We start from the raw sequence: 19,603 nt of genomic DNA on the forward strand, positions 1-19,603 counted from the left end.
TCCTGGGACAGCAATTACAGTAAAGTAGGATGGGAAGGAAAATACCTAGACTGAACATAGACCCGAGAGCATGGGTTCCCCTTTCTTAGCTGGTGGAGAAGGCCCTGGAGGGCCTTGTGGATCCTCAATATCCAATTCCTGCACGACATATGGTATATGAGCGGATCCAACATCCCTCTGGAAGAGATGCAGTACCTGGGGATCATCCCCTTCCATCTGAGCTATCAGAGAGGGTTCATCCAGGTCTGGGTCCAGGAGAGGGCCTTGAGGAAGAGAAGCCAAGCCCCCCAGAGGATGATAGACCATGCGGACCCTGGAGGCACCTTGGTGAACCCCAGGTCCTGAGGCCCCCACTCCCTGAGGGCATCCCAGAGGCCCTGGGGATCAGCCATCCTGCTCACCTTAGGAGGAGGCTGCCCTGTTGGATCTTGCTGCTGTCCCATTTTGGCCAGGAAGGCTTTGTGCTTTTAATGCACCACCTTCTTCTGGACCACCGAAAATGGAGGTGGTCCAGAAGAAGGCACCAAGGGGGTCTCCTGCAGGTGGACAAGGGTCCAGGGGGTTGACAGGGGTCAGGATCGGTGGCAGCACTGAAGAACCAGCATTCAAATTGTGCTCTGGAGCAGTCTGCTCAGAATCAAATATGGCCACCGTTCCCGGGCGGGATCGGGGTCAGCCTCCGTGCATCAAGGCGCGCCACACGTGAACCTACTTGTCCTGCCGTCCGCGAGGAACCCTCCCACCAGGGAGGCATCTTGCAGATCCCCTCGCGGGAGAGCCAGGCTCTCCACCCGTGCAGCACCTCGAGGACTGCGGCATGGGACTGTGAGCTGAGCCGCCCATGAATCGCTGGTGAGTGGCTGTGAGGAGCAGGGAAAAACCCCGTCTGTGGCACTACTCCTTCTCCCCGACCTGCCTGAATTGCTATTTACACCACACAGAGGACTGTCACGTCTCTGTGGAGGCTGCCCCGAGGCAAAATGACTTCTCAGGGCAGTGGGTCAGCTCGGAGGAAAAGGGGAGAGGTTGGACCACCAACTTGCACCCCGGGGCTTACAGATCTAACCTGCAAGTAAGGTACAAAAACTTACCCCCTCAAAGCAAATACAGCAATGGAGACTGAAAAACAGCTCTTCCTGCAAGTTAGATTGCTAGGCCCTAGACAAGGCTCTGAGCTTTCCCTGTCTTTTTTTTTTTTTTTTTTTTTTTTACTATCCTCTGTTAACCTTGATCCATCTTAAGAAAGGAAGGAAGCTAAGAAATAGAGAAAAGAGCACTAAATTTAGTTTTTCAGAAGTCTTAGTGGAGTCAGAAGAATACTGAAGGATGGCAGAGGGTGCACTGGCTTATATGGGAGCACCCTTCGACGTTTGCTCTGACTCCATCTGCTAGAAGGGGGACACAACCCACTGTCTGGACTGATCCGGGTATGTACAGGGTATTAGGGTTTTGGGGCCAGTTTTACACGCAGAGTGAGACGTACGAACAGGACAGTAGACCTCAGTGAAGATTTGAGGTCATTTGGAGTGAGGAAGGTCAGACTAAGATGAGACTGAAGTAATCTTCTCACCCTAGCTCTCTGGTAGAGAGTCCTATCAAGCTAGGGCGAGAGAACATTGTAGAAATCTCATCTTTGACTGACTTTCCTCATTCCAATTGACCTCAAATCTTCACTTGTGTGCTGTGATGTTTGTGTGTCTCACTGTGCATGTAAACACTGGCCCCAAAACCTCAGCTCGAGCTACTATTTATTGTGAATTGCGTTGTGGCTGTTTCAGTCATATCGCACAGCCTAACACCTGCAACGAAGGTGTCGTTATTTCCGGTGTTAAAAGTATGCGATAGCACAACGCACACTATCGCATGGTGCAATTATGCCCCTCATTTTCATTAATCCCGCCCAAGCCCCTCCTCAATCCCTCCCCCTTTGAATAAGTTTGTCAAATTTGCACTCGTGCCGTGCACTGTGAAATATCGCATGTGTTATCGTAGGCGTTAACGTCATAACGCAGTTTAATGAATTACCCTGTCTGGTTGGAAAAATAGCTGTGTTAAGTTAGCCTGATAACTAAAGAAAAAGCTCGCCAAACAAGATCCAGTCCCCTGCCCTAATCTCCCTAACTTCATACCTTAAAAAAACGTAAAAAGGTGCTGGCCAAGTGCCAGGCCCCAGAGCTCTCAGGAAGTGATGCTCTAGACTGAACAACTACTCCTGGAACATCGGTATTTATTCACGTCACGCTGGATCAAGAGACCCACGATTGGCTCCTTTCACTGGACGATGGCACTGAAGGGCCTAATCCCCCATCCAGAGCTCCTGCTCAGCATGCTCGTGTCTCCATTCTTCAAAGCCTCCTGAATGGCCAAGTTATCCGGATAACCAGGGACGTCTCCTGCTGAATACCCCAACCAACGTGAGCCAGTTAAGTTAACCACCTAGCTACCTGCTCACTGCACCACTAAATTTTGACCTAGGATTTAGATTAAGAAGTATTTTTGACCGTCTAAACTCCCATGTATATAGAATTGTGTTTTGCAAGGCTGGTCAACAGTAACTGTACCCTCTCCATTATCTGTCCACTTCTCCCCAATCTGTGTAACTAAGCACTATCCCATCTCTACTCTGTCTAGCGGAGAGTACAGCGGGATATGGCCACCTCCCCTTACCTTCAGGGTGAGCAGCATGGACAGGAACTTCCTCTTGTCTCCAATCAGCATGGCGTTACTGATGATTGGCACCTCCTCTTTTACACGGTCCTCAATGGGGATTGGTGGGATGTTCTCACCTCCTGCTGTGATGATTAGTTCTGCAACCAGGAAGTCACGTTAACCCGAAAGCAGAATCAGCCTCAGAGTTCATGTCTGCACTGCAGATACAAGCTAAAAAGATATCAACTCATCTAGGCGACGCCCAAGATTCTCTTCTAGTTACCAAGAAGTTAACTTTTACAAACTTTGATTGGCCTGGATTTACTCTGGGCATACAGCCAGACTGGCCCTTACCTTTGATTCTGCCAGTGATGTAGAGGAAGCCCTCCTGGTCCTGTTTTCCAAGGTCCCCCGAGTGCAGCCAGCCCTCCTCATCCAAGGCCTCCTCAGTCTTCTCTTTCATGTTCAGGTAGCCCATGAATATGTGCCTGCCCCAGAAGCAGATCTCCCCGTTACCATCCTCATCTGGCTTGTCAATGCGAGTCTTGCACCCCAGGAGATCTTTACCACAGCTGTGAAGGATGACATGGGCACGGATGTCACATTATTATATCAATAAAGTCTCATGGGCCGGAGCAATCAGGCGAAGGCAGCGCATGAGTATAGAAGAGCAAGGTGGCCTTTAGAACCTCAGTCAAAATTGAAAAGTCAAAATCCGATCACCATTCTTTTACGTCAAGATTGGACAAACACCAGTCAAAGATTTGTCAAATTAGGATCCCCACAACATCCAGATTGTGTGTTGTGGTACATTTTGTTGAGAAAAAGTAGCCCTCATTCTTGTCCCTCTGAAGAGGGCATGGGGTCTGAAGCAGCTCATGACTGCTGCCAGGACTTGCCTGTTCTCCCAATGTCTAAACACGGATTACGATGCACTCAATTCATCAGTACAAATAAAAACACGTTACTAAGATTAAAACAAATTAAATAACTGCCGGTGTGCGTGTCCTGGTCCTGCATGGGTGGGGCCATAAAAGAATGTGTTTCTCTTTGGGGCTGGAAGCACTCACCGGCCAGCTCGCAGTCTTACCTCCAGGGCTGGATCCTTTGTAGGTAGGCTAGGGGGGAAGATTTGCTTCCAGGGATCAGTGAGAAGGGGGGGGGGGTGACCTTGCTACATATTCCCCCTTTGTGTTCCCTTGGGCGAGGGGACTTGTCCTTACAGTGGTGCAGCGAGTGTGAAATAAGCACTCTGGAGTCACTGTCGGTGTCCACAATTAAAGGCTGCACTGGGCGAACCGTGATGAGTGGTCCCAAACAGCAGCACCACAGAATGCTCTTGGTTTCTTTTAGTCTCTTCCCTCTCTCTGCAGGACTCGCATACCAGGGCCAGGAGGGTGGAGGTTACGTGGAGCTCCCAGTGGGCAGGGTCTCTAGCTTGGTCAAAAAACCCTTCCAATCTGGTAAACATGGTACAGTATGATACACAGTGTAACTTCTCTCTTCCCCCAACGTAGAAAAACACCAGATGGGTGTCCAGTGATGTCTGCTTTCCCTTACTCACAGTTAGCAGTTAAGAAAATTGGTTCTTACCTGCTAATTTTCGTTCCTGTAGTGCCAATGGATCAGTCCAGACTCCTGGGTTTATTCATCCCTGCCAGCAGATGGAGACAGAAAAGCCTCATGACCCTGCTTGAAAAGCCCTGGTGCCACCTGCAGTGGATCAGTAGTAATCTGTAACCAAGCTGAAAAAACATATGCCAGAAACTGGCTAAACTTGAAAAATGTGTAACTTGAAACTTATAAACCAACGAAGAACAGACGTATGCTGAAATGATTATAGCTGAGCGGAAGACTCTCCCCCTCCAACCTGGGTGGGTTCCTGACTGATCTGTTGGTACTACAGGAACGAAAATTAGCAGGTAAGAACCAATTTTCTTTTCCCTGTACGTACCCGACTCCTGGGATGTACCAAAGCTTCCTAGAGAGGGTGGCCGGGAATCAGAATTTCCCAAATCTAATCAGTAATGCCTTGCAAATGTATGCAGTGATTTCCAAGTCGCCGCCGTGCAAATCTCTTGCAGAGACACCAACTGAGCCTCTGCCCATGTCGAGTGGGCCCACAAACCCTCAGGAACTTGACAGCCCTTCAGAATATATGCCAACCCAATAGCCTCCTTAAGCCACCCGGCAATAGTTACTTTGGAGGCATGGGTACCTTCTTTGATCCGCTCCATAGAACACAGATGATCAGACCTTCTGAAATCATTAGTAACCTTGAGATAGCGGAGCAAGGCCCTGCGGACATCCAACAGCTTAAGCTCCCGAGCATGCTGCATAGAATCCTCCATCTCTGTTAAGTGCTGGGAGCTCGATAGTCTGATTAACATGAAAGGCAGAAATCATCTTTGGGCAAAGGAAGGAACCATACGCAACATGATTCCAGAATCAGATATTTGAAGAAATGGGTACCTACATGACAAGGCCTGCAATTCAGAAATCCTCCTGGCGGAACAGATGGCCACCAAGAACACCTTGAGAGTCAAATCCTTACGCGTCGCTCTCCGAATTCGTTCAAATGGAGCATATCACAATCCACAGAGAACAAGATTAAGGTTCCAGGGAGGACAGACCTTCCACACCGGAAACTTCTGTCCGTCCGGATGAGAAGATAAGGAATAATCCTCAATCTACCCTTGCAAGCAGGCTACAGCTGCTACCTGCACCATAAAGGAATTAAAGGCAAGGCCTTTAGCTAAACCCTCTTGTAGGAAAGATAAGATGTGAGAAACAGAGGCACGAACTGCCTATATCCCCCGATTGGTACACCAAGCCGCAAACACTTTCCAAATCTGAACATACGAAAGGGAAGTAGCCTGCTGCCTAGCCTGCAAGAGCGTAGCAATCACTGGCTCTGGATATCCTCTCCGCCTCAAGCGATGCCTTTCAAAAGCCAAACTGATCTGCCTGGTCGGAAAATACAGGACCTTGATGGAGAAGATCTGGAAGATGACTGAGGTGCAGTGGACCGTCCATCACTAGATTGATGAGATCTGCGAACCACGGTCAATGCGGCCATTCTGGAGCTACTAGGATCACCTTTCCGGTGTGTCTATGCGCACAACACCTTGCCCACCAGAGGCCACAGAGGAAAAACAAAGCAAGATCCCCTGAGGCCAAAGAACTACCAGAGCATCTACTCCCTCAGCCCCGTACTCCCTCCTGCGATTGAAATACCAAGGAGCTTTTGCATTGAGCCGAGTTGCCATCAAGTCTACATGAGGACAACCCCATCTTTTCCGGATGAGCCGCATCACGGACTCCGCCAACTCCCACTTGCCTGGATCTAAACTCTGACTGAGGAAATTGGCCTGGATGTTGTCAACACCCGCGATATGAGACGCAGCTAACTGCCCACTGGAACAGCTCTTGAGCTTCCAGGGCCACCCCGATGATTGATGTAAGCTACCGTTGCGGCATTGTCAGACAGAACAACCCTGAACGAGGGGGAGAAAGGTTCGAAGTGCCAGCCGCACTGCCCTGGTCTCCAACCGATTGATAGGCCACGAGGCTTCTACCTCCGACCAAGTGCCCTGGGTCAACTGTCGCTCGCAGACCACCCCCCCAACCAGAGATACTGGCATCGGCAGTGAGAACCACCTACTCCGGAACCTCGAGACTGAACCCACGCTGCAGATAGGACGACTGTAGCTACCACAAGAGGCTGCTCCATGCCATCACATTCAGCAAGACCGGTAAATGAAAAGCCTGTGACAGGATTCCATTTCTCCAACAGGGCCCTCTGAAGTGGGCGCATATGCGCGAAGGCCCACGGCACCAGTTCCAGCGTTGAGGCCATCAATCCTAGAACCTGCAAAAAAATCCTAGGCTCTGGGTACCTTCAACACCAACAAGCGGCGAACTTTCGACTGTAGCTTGATCACTCTCTCCTCTGAGAAACACACTTCCTTGTCTCGTGTCGAAACAAGCCCCAAGATAGTCTAGTGTCTGGGACGGCTCCAAATGACTCTTCGCCCAATTGACCTGGGTGGTCAATTGGGTTATTCGTCTGCTAGAATCTCTTGACTGGGTGTCAAGAGACTCTAGCAGACGAATAACCTTCTGAACCAAAGAATGGCATCCGTCCAATGATTTCTCCCGAATCAGCCAATCGTCGAGATAAGGGTGCACCAGCACCCCTGATGCCGAAGAGCTGCTGCCGCCACCATTACCTTGGTGAATGTGCGAGGAGCTGTAGATTTCCTTGCTCTTACAGTCTATTTCTTCTTTCTGGATCCCTGATGAGAGGGTTCCCCTTGAAGCAAGCAGCTCTTTGCTTCAAAACAGGAAGGAAGGACAGCCAAAGCATCCACCTAGATCTTGAACTCAGACTGACGCAATAAAGTGCACAGGTTAACCCACGATTGGACGTGCTAGACTTTAACACCTGATGCAATAAGGGGATCAGCATATCCAAACACGTACCTAATAGTGCTCATCACATGTAAATGCCATGTAGATGAGGCTATTAGCTATTACTCCTGATGCAAAAAAAAAAAAAGATTCACCATGCACCTGACATGCACTTTTTAAATACGGAAAATCTATTGCCAGTCCCGGCGCTGATGTAGTCTTGTGCGTCAAGGACTCAACTAAAAAAAAAAAAACACTAAACTGCTTTTCATTGGTTCCTCCTACTTAGGATCGTCATGCTACTAAGATCTACTCTTTGTGATGACTAAAAATATATTTAAAAAAGCAAAAGGCTTGATGAAAAATTATGTGCACACAATATACGTGCTCCAGGCTGTGCATATCGTGCCGGTAAGTTATCTGTGGCAGGATAAAATGGACGCATGTATCGACTGTCCATTTTCCTAACCCACCCACAGCCACGTCTCCAGGGTGCCCGATGCTTTTGAGGACTAGGCATGCACAGTTTAATCCTAGCATGTTCTTTTTAGCACAGCAGCTCATAATACTGCAACGCACACCCAGGAGAGGAGGATGTGCGCGTGTTGAAAGAATGGGCGCCCAGTTTGGATACACTTTTTACGCATCGGCCCCAAATTCTTATCCCCAACTGAATTTAACACCGGAAATCCTCCTCACAATGGGTCACCACCACTTCAGGGGCAGGTTTTCCCTATCCTGGGCATCCTAGACAGAGGCTGATTCTCATGCCCTGAGTCCAAGAAAGGCCCAGGGGTCCAATAGTCTTAAAACCCAAAAGAGACCCACAGGGAAAATACTAGCCAGCCAGTGAGTGGACAGGAAAGGAAAACTCTCCCAACCCTGGTCAAGACCACTCAAGTAGGACGTGCATGGCACCTTTAACTGGAAAAGACTCCAAACAAACTCTGCCTCCTAACTGAGGAAACCTAAAGGATTGCCTGAAGCTCTCTGCAGGGAGCTGCTAAACAGAGTCCCAGGGGGACGGCCATTCCAGACCCCGCATTCGCATGGTAACCTCCCCCTCATACTGACCTGCATTCCTCAAGCTGAGGAAAGGGCTACCCCGGTCTTAATGGGGGTGTAACCGAATGGTCAGTCACATATGGTAATTCAGAAACCCAGGCAGTACGTTAGATCCAATCCATTTTATTCATACGGGAGGAGCCCTTTTTCTTACAGAAGGAATGAACCAAACATTCTGGGGAGGCGGAGGTTGGGCTTTGTCTCCCCCTCGTGGGAGAAGCAGATGGGCGTGTTTAGCCTTTATAAGCCCTTAGCACCAGCTTACTGTGGATTTTGACTCCCATTTTTCCAGGTGGCCCTGCTGAGGGACACCTCTGCACTGCACCCCCCCCCCTCCAAAAATGTGGGTCATCTTCACTGAGACCTGGCTAATGAAGAAGAAACGGTCTTAACCCTATTTTCTTTGGCACAGAGTTTGAGATTGTTGAAGCAAGTTTCACCCTTCCTCTGGCATTTGGTTCCCCTTTTTACTACGTTTTTGTTTGTACTGAAGTTGTGTTACTGCAGAGGGATAAACCTTCATCCATCGCCAGAGGGGAGGAGTTAAGCTATCCTCCAAGAATAATTCTCACTCCTGAGCCAGCAGTGCTACATGTGGGAGGAAATCCAGGAGAAGTCAGAAGACTGGGACTTTCCATGCCATTACGTAACAGTCTCCATCAGATCATTATAGAACGGGAGGAATCTGCTAGAAATTTAGCAACGTTGGTTTACTTTTTCTTAAATCCGATTCATTGGAAACGTAAGAGCCAAATCATTAAGGAATTGCTACTACAAATTCCGAAGACTTACTGGAAGAGCAAGATCACCTTTATTAATCTCATCCTGTAAATCAATTTAATATCAAAGAGCTGTAAAGAGCTTTTCATGCATGAACTATCAGTAAAGCTCTGTTGGAAGCCACTTCACTTCCAGCATAATTGCTGCTGTAGGCTGTTGGGAGATTATCAGTGCTCTTTACAATGGATTTAAGGACACTGTAATTGAACAATGCAGAAGGGCCCTAAAGTAAAACTTCATCCCACAGGGAGCCCTGGACACTGAGCACCTTGGACTAATCTCAACTATGTCTTTGGTTCCATTATCTAGATTCTTAGTGATCTTGCTCTTGCAGTAAAAAATTACTTAACAGGCAACCGAGTAGTTGACCTGTTAGGCATCTGACTCTCCCCCCCACCCCCACTCAACTGAACTCCTTCTACCTGAAACCCTTTCTACCCCCTTTCTTTGACTAAGAATGCCTTAAGAACGCTGTCTTATTAACCCATTTCTCTTTGTATCTTGTACTATAGTTGCTGTATACACTGTTGCTCTTCAGCATTATATATAGTTTTTGTTACTGTAGCTCCCTAAGATATCCATATATAGTCCTGGTTCCTAACATTTATATCACTCATTTATTTTGTTACATGTCTTTCGACTGTTCTTTGTAAGGGCCATGCCCAAAAGTTATTGGTTGTATGTAAGCCGATACGATGTGCAAACGGCTATCGGTATAGAAGAGACTCTAAATAAATTGTCTCACCCAGGGATTACACATAACTTGATATAAAACATTTTACTCAACTCACAGGCCCTTTTGACATGGCTGCCACATAAGGGGGATAAATAAGGCCAACTTGGCTCTAACATAAGAAATTGCCATACTGGGTCAGACCAAGGGTCCATCAAGCCCAGCATCCTGCTTCCAACAGTGGCCAATCCAGGCCATAAGAACCTGGCAAGTTCCCAAAAACTAAGTCTATTCCATGTTACCATTGCTAATGGCAGTGGCTATTCTCTAAGTGAACTTAATAGCAGGTAATGGACTTCTCCTCCAAGAACTTATCCAATCCTTTTTTAAACACAGCTATACTAACTGCACTAACCACATCCTCTGGCAACACATTCCAGAGTTTAATTGTGCGTTGAGTAAAAAAGAACTTTCTCCGATTAGTTTTAAATGTGCCCCATGCTAACTTCATGGAGTGCCCCCTAGTCTTTCTACTATCCGAAAGAGTAAATAACCGATTCACATCTACCCGTTCTAGACCTCTCATGATTTTAAACATCTCTATCATATCCCCCCTTAGCCGTCTCTTCTCCAAGCTGAAAAGTCCTAACCTCTTTAGTCTTTCCTCATAGGGGAGCTGTTCCAGTCCCCTTATTTTGGCTGCCCTTCTCCAGTGCAGCTATATCTTTTTTGAGATATAGTTGTGATATCAAAACGTTCGCCCATTTCTGATAAGGCTTGATCTAGATCGTGTCAGAGAAGTGTATTTGCCACTTGCAGTGGTTACAAGCTCAAGGCGTGGACATGGCCATTGAATGGAATCTTTATGGACTAATCCAATTGGTCACTTATCGTCCTCTTGTGATTTAGAAGCACATTTCTGTCAGAAATAAAAACGGCCACAGAGACTGCAACGGATGGAAGTTGTCTTCCCTTTTATACTGGCCCTGAAGCAGCTCTTCAGCTAAACGTGGCCCGTGTCAGCGTGGCACGCCAATCTCCTGGATGTGAAAACCTGACAAACTGGATTGCAGTGAGAGTTCCCCCTCCTGCCAGAGAAGAACAGACTGAAGAGCGCGACTGCAGGGTGGCAAACAGAAAAGCCTTGATGGGGAGTTCTTTTTATATTTAAGATGTAAAAGGAAGTTAATATTGCTGCAGTTAATTGGATCAGTGAGAAGTTGTGGTGTGCTGGCGATATATCATTAACTGCGAAACTTAATTTAGCAATCAGGATCCTAATACCTTTTATGACAGAGTCTGCAGCCAAGAACAAATTTAAATCCCATTCCCTCTAAGAGATGTTTAGAGATCAGCACATCTGCTCTTGGTCTGTAAGAGTTAAGGGCCAGCGCACAGAGGCACGTTACATATTAACAGCCACTCAGTTTTATTACACGCCAAGAATTTATAGATCCCTTTAAACAAAGGGCAATGGACCTGCCAGCCCAGCTCAGTGAATCAAGCACTGAAACTTGTGCAAGCAAGATATGTAAGCAAACAGGAGCTAACACTAAAATGAGAAACCAGGAGGCACCAGGCAGGGAGCTTTTCCCAGCTCTGCCAACACCACACTGCCATTTTAACCTAGCAAAAATATTCAGTTTTACATACCTCAAAGGCAATCTTCTGCAACATCCGCTGCCCAAGCACTCGTTAAACTAGAGAACAAGCAGCAAATTCACATTTCCAACAATGGCGAAGTCTGAAATAAGACTCAATTGCTTAGGAGAATGGTTTTGCAAAAGTTGACAAAGTTTAAAGCTGCAGTTACCCCTTGGCCTTTGCACCATTTTGATAGAGGAAGTATGCATGTACTTTCCCTTCAAAAAAAGTCTCACCCTAGAAGCTACCTGCATGCATTTACACCTAATACGTGCAGAATCTCTTTGGAAAACTTAAAATGCATTCCAGTAACCAGCAGCTTCTCCCAACTCTGCCGACTGCGAGAAGAGGGGATGTGCATACAGGCCCTGTGCATGCACACAGCACCATTTCACACAACTCTCCCCACCACCATCTAACTGCCCTGGTGACTGCTGCTGTGACCATCTTTCCACAGGTCTATGAGAACAGATAACGGCCCCACCCAAGAGGCGGCCATCATTTAGGTAGTTCCGGGGGTCCAGCTGCCAGTTCATTAGCGCCCAAAGAGCCTGCAAAGGTTTTTGGTTCTGGCTGTGTGAACTTTATCATAAAAGCACAGAAGTGGAATAAGCTCCACACAGGGTAGGGACCGTCTTATGTACAGGTCTGGCAGCCCGATAGCACAGCAAGCAGCAGTGGGAAGTCAAATCCTCTTTGGATAAAGCACTGAGTTTTCAACTTCTGAGCAACAGAACTGCATCAAAGAAAAGCTTTGCAGTACCCTTCAAGGAGACAGACCAACCTTGCATCTAAACGTTTGCATAAAGTTTCACCAAACTGGCAGATCTATGGTCCGGTCCTTTGGTGAAGTATGGAGGGCTCCCGGCGTCTGATTCTGCGGCAGGAAGATGGAGGGACCATATTATTCCAGTTCTTAAGGACCACCACCCTCGGATTAGCTATAAACTTGCTAAAATGGTCCCCAAACTGTTGAGAACAGATTCTCTGCCTTGGACAAATGCTTTATTTCAATTACGCAACCCAACACAGCTCCTTAGGCGATCCCCAATCCTCGCTCACCTGTTTGAAACCCGGGACCGCTCGTTGCGCAACGCTTCCTATGGCACTTCAGCAGAAGACACGCTCAGACACTTTAAGGTTTGTTAAAGCAATTTTTAAGCAGGCCTTTGAGCATGACTGTGGCAGCTGTCTTACCACTTCTGTTGGACTGTCATTTTGGACAAGGAAGTTAGGAAAACCACACTGTGTGCCTTTGTGCGATTCATTTTTTGGGATGTGTTTACGTCTTGTACTTTATTTTTTGCATGTTTTGCTATATTTTGCTTTGTTGATATTGTATAAACGATTAGTAAAATAATAAGGCCAGAGCCAGAGGGCCACTCTGGTAGATAAGGAGAGGAAATGACCAGTAGCAGCTAGCTGTGCTACACATGACCAAGGGAGCTGAGTTTCCAGAAGGCGTGCACATGCCTACACGGATCCAGGATTCCTCTTAGCACTGCCAACATACCCTGAAAACGTGGCATAGGACAGGACATCTCGACAGTGCTGTGCTTAGCACTGCCAACATATCCTGAAAACGTGGCATAGGACAGGACATCTCTACAGTGCTGTGCTTAGCACTGCTAACATATCCTGAAAACGTGGCATAGGACAGGACATCTCTACAGTGCTGTGTTTAGCACTGCTAACATATCCTGAAAACGTGGCACAGGACAGGACATCTCGACAGTGCTGTGTTTAGCACTGCTAACATATCCTGAAAACGTGGCACAGGACAGGACATCTCGACAGTACTGTGCTTAGCACTGCTAACATATCCTGAAAACGTGGCACAGGACAGGACATCTCTACAGTGCTGTGCTTAGCACTGCTAACATATCCTGAAAACGTGGCACAGGACAGGACATCTCTACAGTGCTGTGCTTAGCACTGCTAACATATCCTGAAAACGTGGCACAGGACAGGACATCTCGACAGTACTGTGCTTAGCACTGCTAACATATCCTGAAAACGTGGCATAGGACAGGACATCTCTACAGTGCTGTGTTTAGCACTGCTAACATATCCTGAAAACGTGGCATAGGACAGGACATCTCTACAGTGCTGTGCTTAGCACTGCTAACATATCCTGAAAACGTGGCATAGGACAGGACATCTCGACAGTGCTGTGTTTAGCACTGCTAACATATCCTGAAAACGTGGCACAGGACAGGACATCTCTACAGTGCTGTGCTTAGCACTGCTAACATATCCTGAAAACGTGGCACAGGACAGGACATCTCTACAGTGCTGTGTTTAGCACTGCTAACATATCCTGAAAACGTGGCATAGGACAGGACATAGACAGTGCTGTGCTTAGCACTGCTAACATATCCTGAAAACGTGGCATAGGACAGGACATCTCTACAGTGCTGTGCTTAGCACTGCTAACATATCCTGAAAACGTGGCACAGGACAGGACATCTCGACAGTGCTGTGCTTAGCATGTCTTCTGCAAACTGTAAGTAGCTTCCCTCAGATTAAGTAGGGAGATAATGGCTCTGTACAGGCAGTTAAGAAAACAACTAAAAAACAGTGTCCAGAACTGGAGGCCATGCAAGCAGTCCAGAGAAAGCCACCAAAATGGCATATCTGCACCAAAAGCCATGTGCAAGATTGGACTTTAGGAGCCAACTATGGGAGAGGAGATGGGGTCAACTAAACATTCAGATACCTCAGACATCAGGAAACACGCAAATAAGGTCACAGAAAGGCTCCAAGGGGCAGACACAGGAGCAACATCAAAACGGTTAGAGCACTGCAGTTCGGTTCTGGGCAATATTTCAGGAAGATTCAGTCTTAGCATCAGGCACTGGGGTAGCCCACGGGTCACTACCTCCGTCAGCATGGGCTCCAGGTGTTGCCTTAGGGCAGCGACGATCAGGAGCAGAGGCGTGGATAAAGGTGAAAGCACACCCTAGCGGCACCAGGCCACGTCACTGTGCAGCAAGGCTGATGCCCACTCTCTGGGTTTGGTAGCCATTTAGAGTGGTGGTAAGACGGGGCGTGGGTGATGGATTGCCGATGGGAGCTTTGAATGCACATTTACCCAAGGCAGAAAAAGCTAAAGAGAAAGAGGAGAAAAACTGGATAGGAATAAGCCGCCAGGTTTCTCCAGGTGGTAGCCGTGTGCTCAGGAATAATCTGGATGGCTCAGCTGAATTCCTGCATCGTGCCAGTAAGCTGGGCTTCCTTCCCTGCACACCTTCCCTAGTACACATGAGAGCTTTTCACTTTTGTACAGCTCATCCTTCAATTTTCTTTTGGCAGAGATGAAACATTACTAGTTTATTTTCCCCAGATTAAATCTCACGGCGTCGGGCCATGTAAGTGAGCCTAGTGAAATAGGGGACCTCATTTTTTGGATTCTTCCCTTTAATCTAAAATGACCTAGCAGGGGCGTGTGGTGTTTCTTCTACTCCCTGATATCACCAGCCCGACTTCAGGAGAATGTATAACATTTTAATTGGGGCCAACCTTAAAATACACCACACACACATCCAGCCCAGCAGGGAAAGGTTGGGTCGGCCATCATAGTTGGTGAATTGATTAGAAATGTAGATAACTAGATGGCTGATGGATGCGAGGACAGCAAGGTGCGAAGGTGACAGACCTCACGCGTCACCTAGATAGGATTATAGACAGTGCTGGGGAGGAGCCGGCTGTCGTGGTACATGTGGGCACCAACGACATAGGAAAATGTGGGAGGGAGGTTCTGGAAGCCAAATTTAGGCTCTTAGGTAGAAAGCTTAAATCCAGAACCTCCAGGGTAGCTTTCTCTGAAATGCTCCCTGTTCCACGCGCAGCTCCCCAGAGGCAGGCAGAGCTCCGGAGTCTCAATGCGTGGATGAGACGATGGTGCAAGGAAGAGGGATTCAGTTTTGTTAGGAACTGGGAAACCTATTGGGGAAGGGGGAGTCTCTTCCGAAGGGATGGGCTCCACCTTAACCAGGGTGGAACCAGACTGCTGGCGCTAACCTTTAAAAAGGAGGTAGAGCAGCTTTTAAACTAGAACAAAGGGGAAAGCCGACAGTCGCTCAGCAACGCATGATTTAGAGGCGGCATTTTTGAATAATACTAATGAAAAAGGAGAGATAGACCTCTAATTGGATGACCTAAAGCAAAAAGTAGTCCATGTGTCTATAAGTAAAGAACCACCTGAATTAAGATTCTAAGTTATCCCCTGTTAAGGTTAATACAAAAACCCCCAAAACTTTGAAATGTCTGTATGCCAATGCCAGACGTCTTAAGTAGCAAGATAGTTAGTTATAGGAAAATTGGTTCTTACTTGTGTCCTCATAGGATACCCTTTCAGTTTGTCTCCATCTGCTGGACAGGAGGCTCAACCCACTGTCTGGACTGATCCGGATACATACAAGGAAAGCGTATAGCAGTGGATGAGACATATCTGGCATCTCAGACTTTGTGGACAGAGGTTAACCAATGGGACAGTGCTATAATTAGAGCACAAATTACAATGCAATGATAGGGAGGATCAATTTGGGGGATGGCATAGCAACCAACAGGATAAGCTCTTAAAGGAGACTAAATGTAGAAATCCCATGTGTGCTGGGTAAGAGTATAGTGATAGGGGTATACTACCGTCCACCTGAACAAAATGGTCAGACAGATGATGAAATGCTAAGAGAAATCAGGGAAGCTAACCAAATTGGTAGTGCAGTAATAATGGGAGACTTCAATTACCCAGAGAGAAGAAGAAGCAAAGCCTTGCACATAAGCAAGTATCACGAAACGCTGGTGCAGGATAAAAGTTTTAATCACCAAGAATTTCAATAATGTACTTACACGATTAAACGTCAAACACATATATAGACATTTAAACTGGCAACTCCATGAGTCTCAAGAAATGCTTTAAACACGGTCCCCCGACACGGACCCGTGTTTCGCCAGGCTGCGTCGGGGGGGACCAGGGGTGCATTCAAATCTAGAGTGTAAAAGCAAATACAAGTCAGTTCAAAGTAATTGGTGAAACAAGGCTACAATGTAACATACGTATCACAAGAGTGCATACCTCTAAAATGTCACCCGGAGCGCGCAAGCTCGCACGGGTGACCGCTATTTAAACACAGGAGAAGGCGCGAACGTGACAGCTTTCGCGAGAGCTGTCAAGCATACTCTTGACAGTTCCCGCGAGAGCGGAACAGCCAGAAGATCTCGATGGATACGTCCCTAGTAAAACAGGTGCCACTCAATTTCTCTATTGAGGCCCTGGGGGGCAACCGTGTCAAGCGTAAATATCCACCTCTGCTCCCTCCGGCCCAAGGCCTCAGGGAAGTCCCCACCCCGAAGGGGGGGGACGGACAACCTCAATTGCTGAAAACAGAAGGTCGGAGACGGTGTGACCAGATTGGATCCAGTGCGAAACCAAGGGCTCATCTACTCTGTGAAGGCGAATGTTGGAGCAATGCTCGATCATGCGGGTTTTTAACATCCGGGTGGTTTTGCCAACATAGAGTAGAGAGCAGGGACATTTAATAATGTATACTACCCCCTTTGTGCAGCAGTCTGATGTGGAGCGAAGTGTGAAAACTCGCCCTGTGCGGGGGTGTATAAACTCAGGGGACAGTGTAGTATGGCTGCACATAGTGCAGCGGCCACATGGACCATGTACCCCAACATTATCGGTCCGAGCCACTAAAGGGGATGTGTGGACCAGCCGGTCCCGCAAATTTTTACCGCGTCTGAAGGTAAAGCGTAGTGAACTGTCAAGTAATTCAGTCATTGCTAAAGATACCCAGTGTCTCCTAATCATCGTGGAAATTGATCTCCCCAAAATCGAGAAAGGTAAAATGCAATTGTTAGCGTCATCTTCTACGGGGGTCGACTGGACAAATAACCATTCACGGGTGGAATACAACGCCCTTTTAAAAGCGCGTTTAACAACTTTGTGCGGGTAACCACGCTCTATAAAACGTTCACTCATCAGGCGCGCTTGCGCCACAAATTCGGAACGAGTGGAGCACAGTCGACGTAAACGTAAAAATTGTCCAGAGGGAATGTTATCCCGCAAAGCGCGGGGATGACAGCTCTGATACTGTAGAAGGGTATTCCGGTCTGTATCTTTACGATACAGAGTCGTGTCAAAACCATCTAACCCAGAGGTTATAGTAATGTCCAAAAATGCTATAGTACGTGGGTGAATATAGAAGTTGAATTGAATGTGTGTACTAACTGAATTTAGCCAATCTAAAAAGCAATAAAACTGAATATCGGTCCCAGTCCAGATGAGCAGTACATCGTCAATATAACGACGCCATGCAAAAATGAACTGAGACCATTCAGAAGGATAAACGTTCTGACGCTCAAAGTGGTCCATAAATAAGCACGCCAAACTGGGGGCCATGGTGGCCCCCATAGCTGTGCCCTTAATCTGTTGGAAATAAGCATTCTGAAACCGAAAAAAGTTTTTGGTAAGCGCTATCTCTGCTAGTTGGGTTAGGAAGGAAGTCGATACACGATGTGGGTGAGGTCGTTTGTCTAACGTATCTGAAATCACCTGTAAAGCCTCATGTTGAGGTATGTTAGAATAGAGAGAGATCACATCCAGCGTGACCAGAAAAAACGAGTCAGTGGGGTAACTCAGTTCCGATAGCAAAGTGATAAGGTGTGTAGAGTCTCTCACATAGGATTGAATCAATGGCACAAAGGGCTTCAAAAAATAATCCACAAATTGTGACAGTGGTTCAAGGAGAGAACCAATACCAGCGACAATAGGCCGACCCGGCGGGTGTGTGAGGGTTTTGTGTATTTTGGGTAATGTATAGAATTGTGGCATAATAGGAAAAGGTGTAGTCAAAAACTTTTGCTCTTTAGCGGTGATCATACGTCGGTCAGCAGCATGTTGTACTATAAGTTTAATGTGATTCTTCAATGACTCAGTGGGGTCAGTCAGTAGTGGTTTATAAAAAGATAGATCGCTCAATTGCCGAAGTGCTTCACCATCGTAATCAGAGCGATCCTGGACCACTATGCCACCTCCTTTATCAGCCGGTTTAATAGTAATGGACTGATCCTTCGACAGAGTGGCTAACGCGCTTGACTCAGCCCTGATTAAATTGTAACGAACGAATGGAGTATGGGAAAATATATCGCGGGAACTGTCAAGAGTATGCTTGACAGCTCTCGCGAAAGCTGTCACGTTCGCGCCTTCTCCTCTGTTTAAATAGCGGTCACCTGTGCGAGCTTGCGCGCTCCGGGTGACATTTTAGAGGTATGCACTCTTGTGATACGTATGTTACATTGTAGCCTTGTTTCACCAATTACTTTGAACTGACTTGTATTTGCTTTTACACTCTAGATTTGAATGCACCCCTGGTCCCCCCCCGACGCAGCCTGGCGAAACACGGGTCCGTGTCGGGGGACCGTGTTTAAAGCATTTCTTGAGACTCATGGAGTTGCCAGTTTAAATGTCTATATATGTGTTTGACGTTTAATCGTGTAAGTACATTATTGAAATTCTTGGTGATTAAAACTTTTATCCTGCACCAGCGTTTCGTGAGACTTCAATTACCCCAATATTGACTGGGTAAATGTAACATCAGGACTTGCTAGAGAAAGTTCCTGGATGTAATAAATAACTGCTTCATGGAGCAATTGGTTCAGGAACCAACAAGAGAGGGAGCTATTTTATATTTAATTCTTAGTGGAACGCAGGATTTGGTGAGAGGTAATGGTTTTGGGGTCACTTGGCAACAGTGATCATAACATGATCAAGTTTGACACGAGTGGAAGGGGAGACAATAAGTAAATCTGCAGCTCTGGCACTAAACTTTTAAAAAGACTGATAAAATGAGGACAATAGAAAAAAAACTGAAAGAGGTACTCCACTTTTTGTAGCTGCAACAGGCAGACATTGATTTTTAAATAAGGTCCTCCACATGTGCTAATAAATGGTATGATAGAAAACAATAGTACTTTACGGGGGTCAAGACACTGTCCTGACCCCCGTACTGTGCAATCCTAAACTTACCTGATTCTTAAAGCTTGCATGCTGTGGGGGGATGGGAGTGCGTGCATGGAACAGTTTCACGAAACATGGAGCGTGTCAGGGCAAATTCAACTGCATAATGATTCAAGCACTTTATATGCAAAAAACCCCCCAACCTAAATAATGCAAATCAGAACTGACCAATTAACAAGGCAATTTGAAAGCCAGTAGTGCCTACAATGAAGTCGTTACAAAATAATATTAAAAATATACATATAAAGTACCATTTAACACATATAGGGGATTTTATGCCTTCGCCCTTCACATTTGGACACATTACTACTTTTGTGGCTCATTGTTTAAAAATACCATCTTGGAAGCCCAGT

The 19,603-nt window shown here is 46.9% G+C and overlaps 1 protein-coding gene across 5 annotated transcripts in view; it reads right to left on the reverse strand.

Moving 5' to 3' along the window:
• Positions 1-19,603, reverse strand: part of LOC115079566 (long-chain-fatty-acid--CoA ligase ACSBG2-like) — a 157,893-nt gene that overhangs the window by 17,770 nt on the left and 120,520 nt on the right. For all 5 annotated transcript variants that reach the window (XM_029583236.1, XM_029583218.1, XM_029583227.1 and 2 more), the window contains 2 exons: positions 3,004-3,221; positions 2,668-2,807 (listed from right to left, as the gene is read on the reverse strand). In XM_029583236.1, the coding sequence (XP_029439096.1) occupies positions 2,668-2,807; positions 3,004-3,221 (358 nt within the window). The remainder of the gene's footprint in view (positions 1-2,667; positions 2,808-3,003; positions 3,222-19,603) is intronic.

This window comes from Rhinatrema bivittatum, chromosome 1 (genome assembly GCF_901001135.1).
Source record: "Rhinatrema bivittatum chromosome 1, aRhiBiv1.1, whole genome shotgun sequence".
Classification (NCBI taxonomy): domain Eukaryota; kingdom Metazoa; phylum Chordata; class Amphibia; order Gymnophiona; family Rhinatrematidae; genus Rhinatrema; species Rhinatrema bivittatum.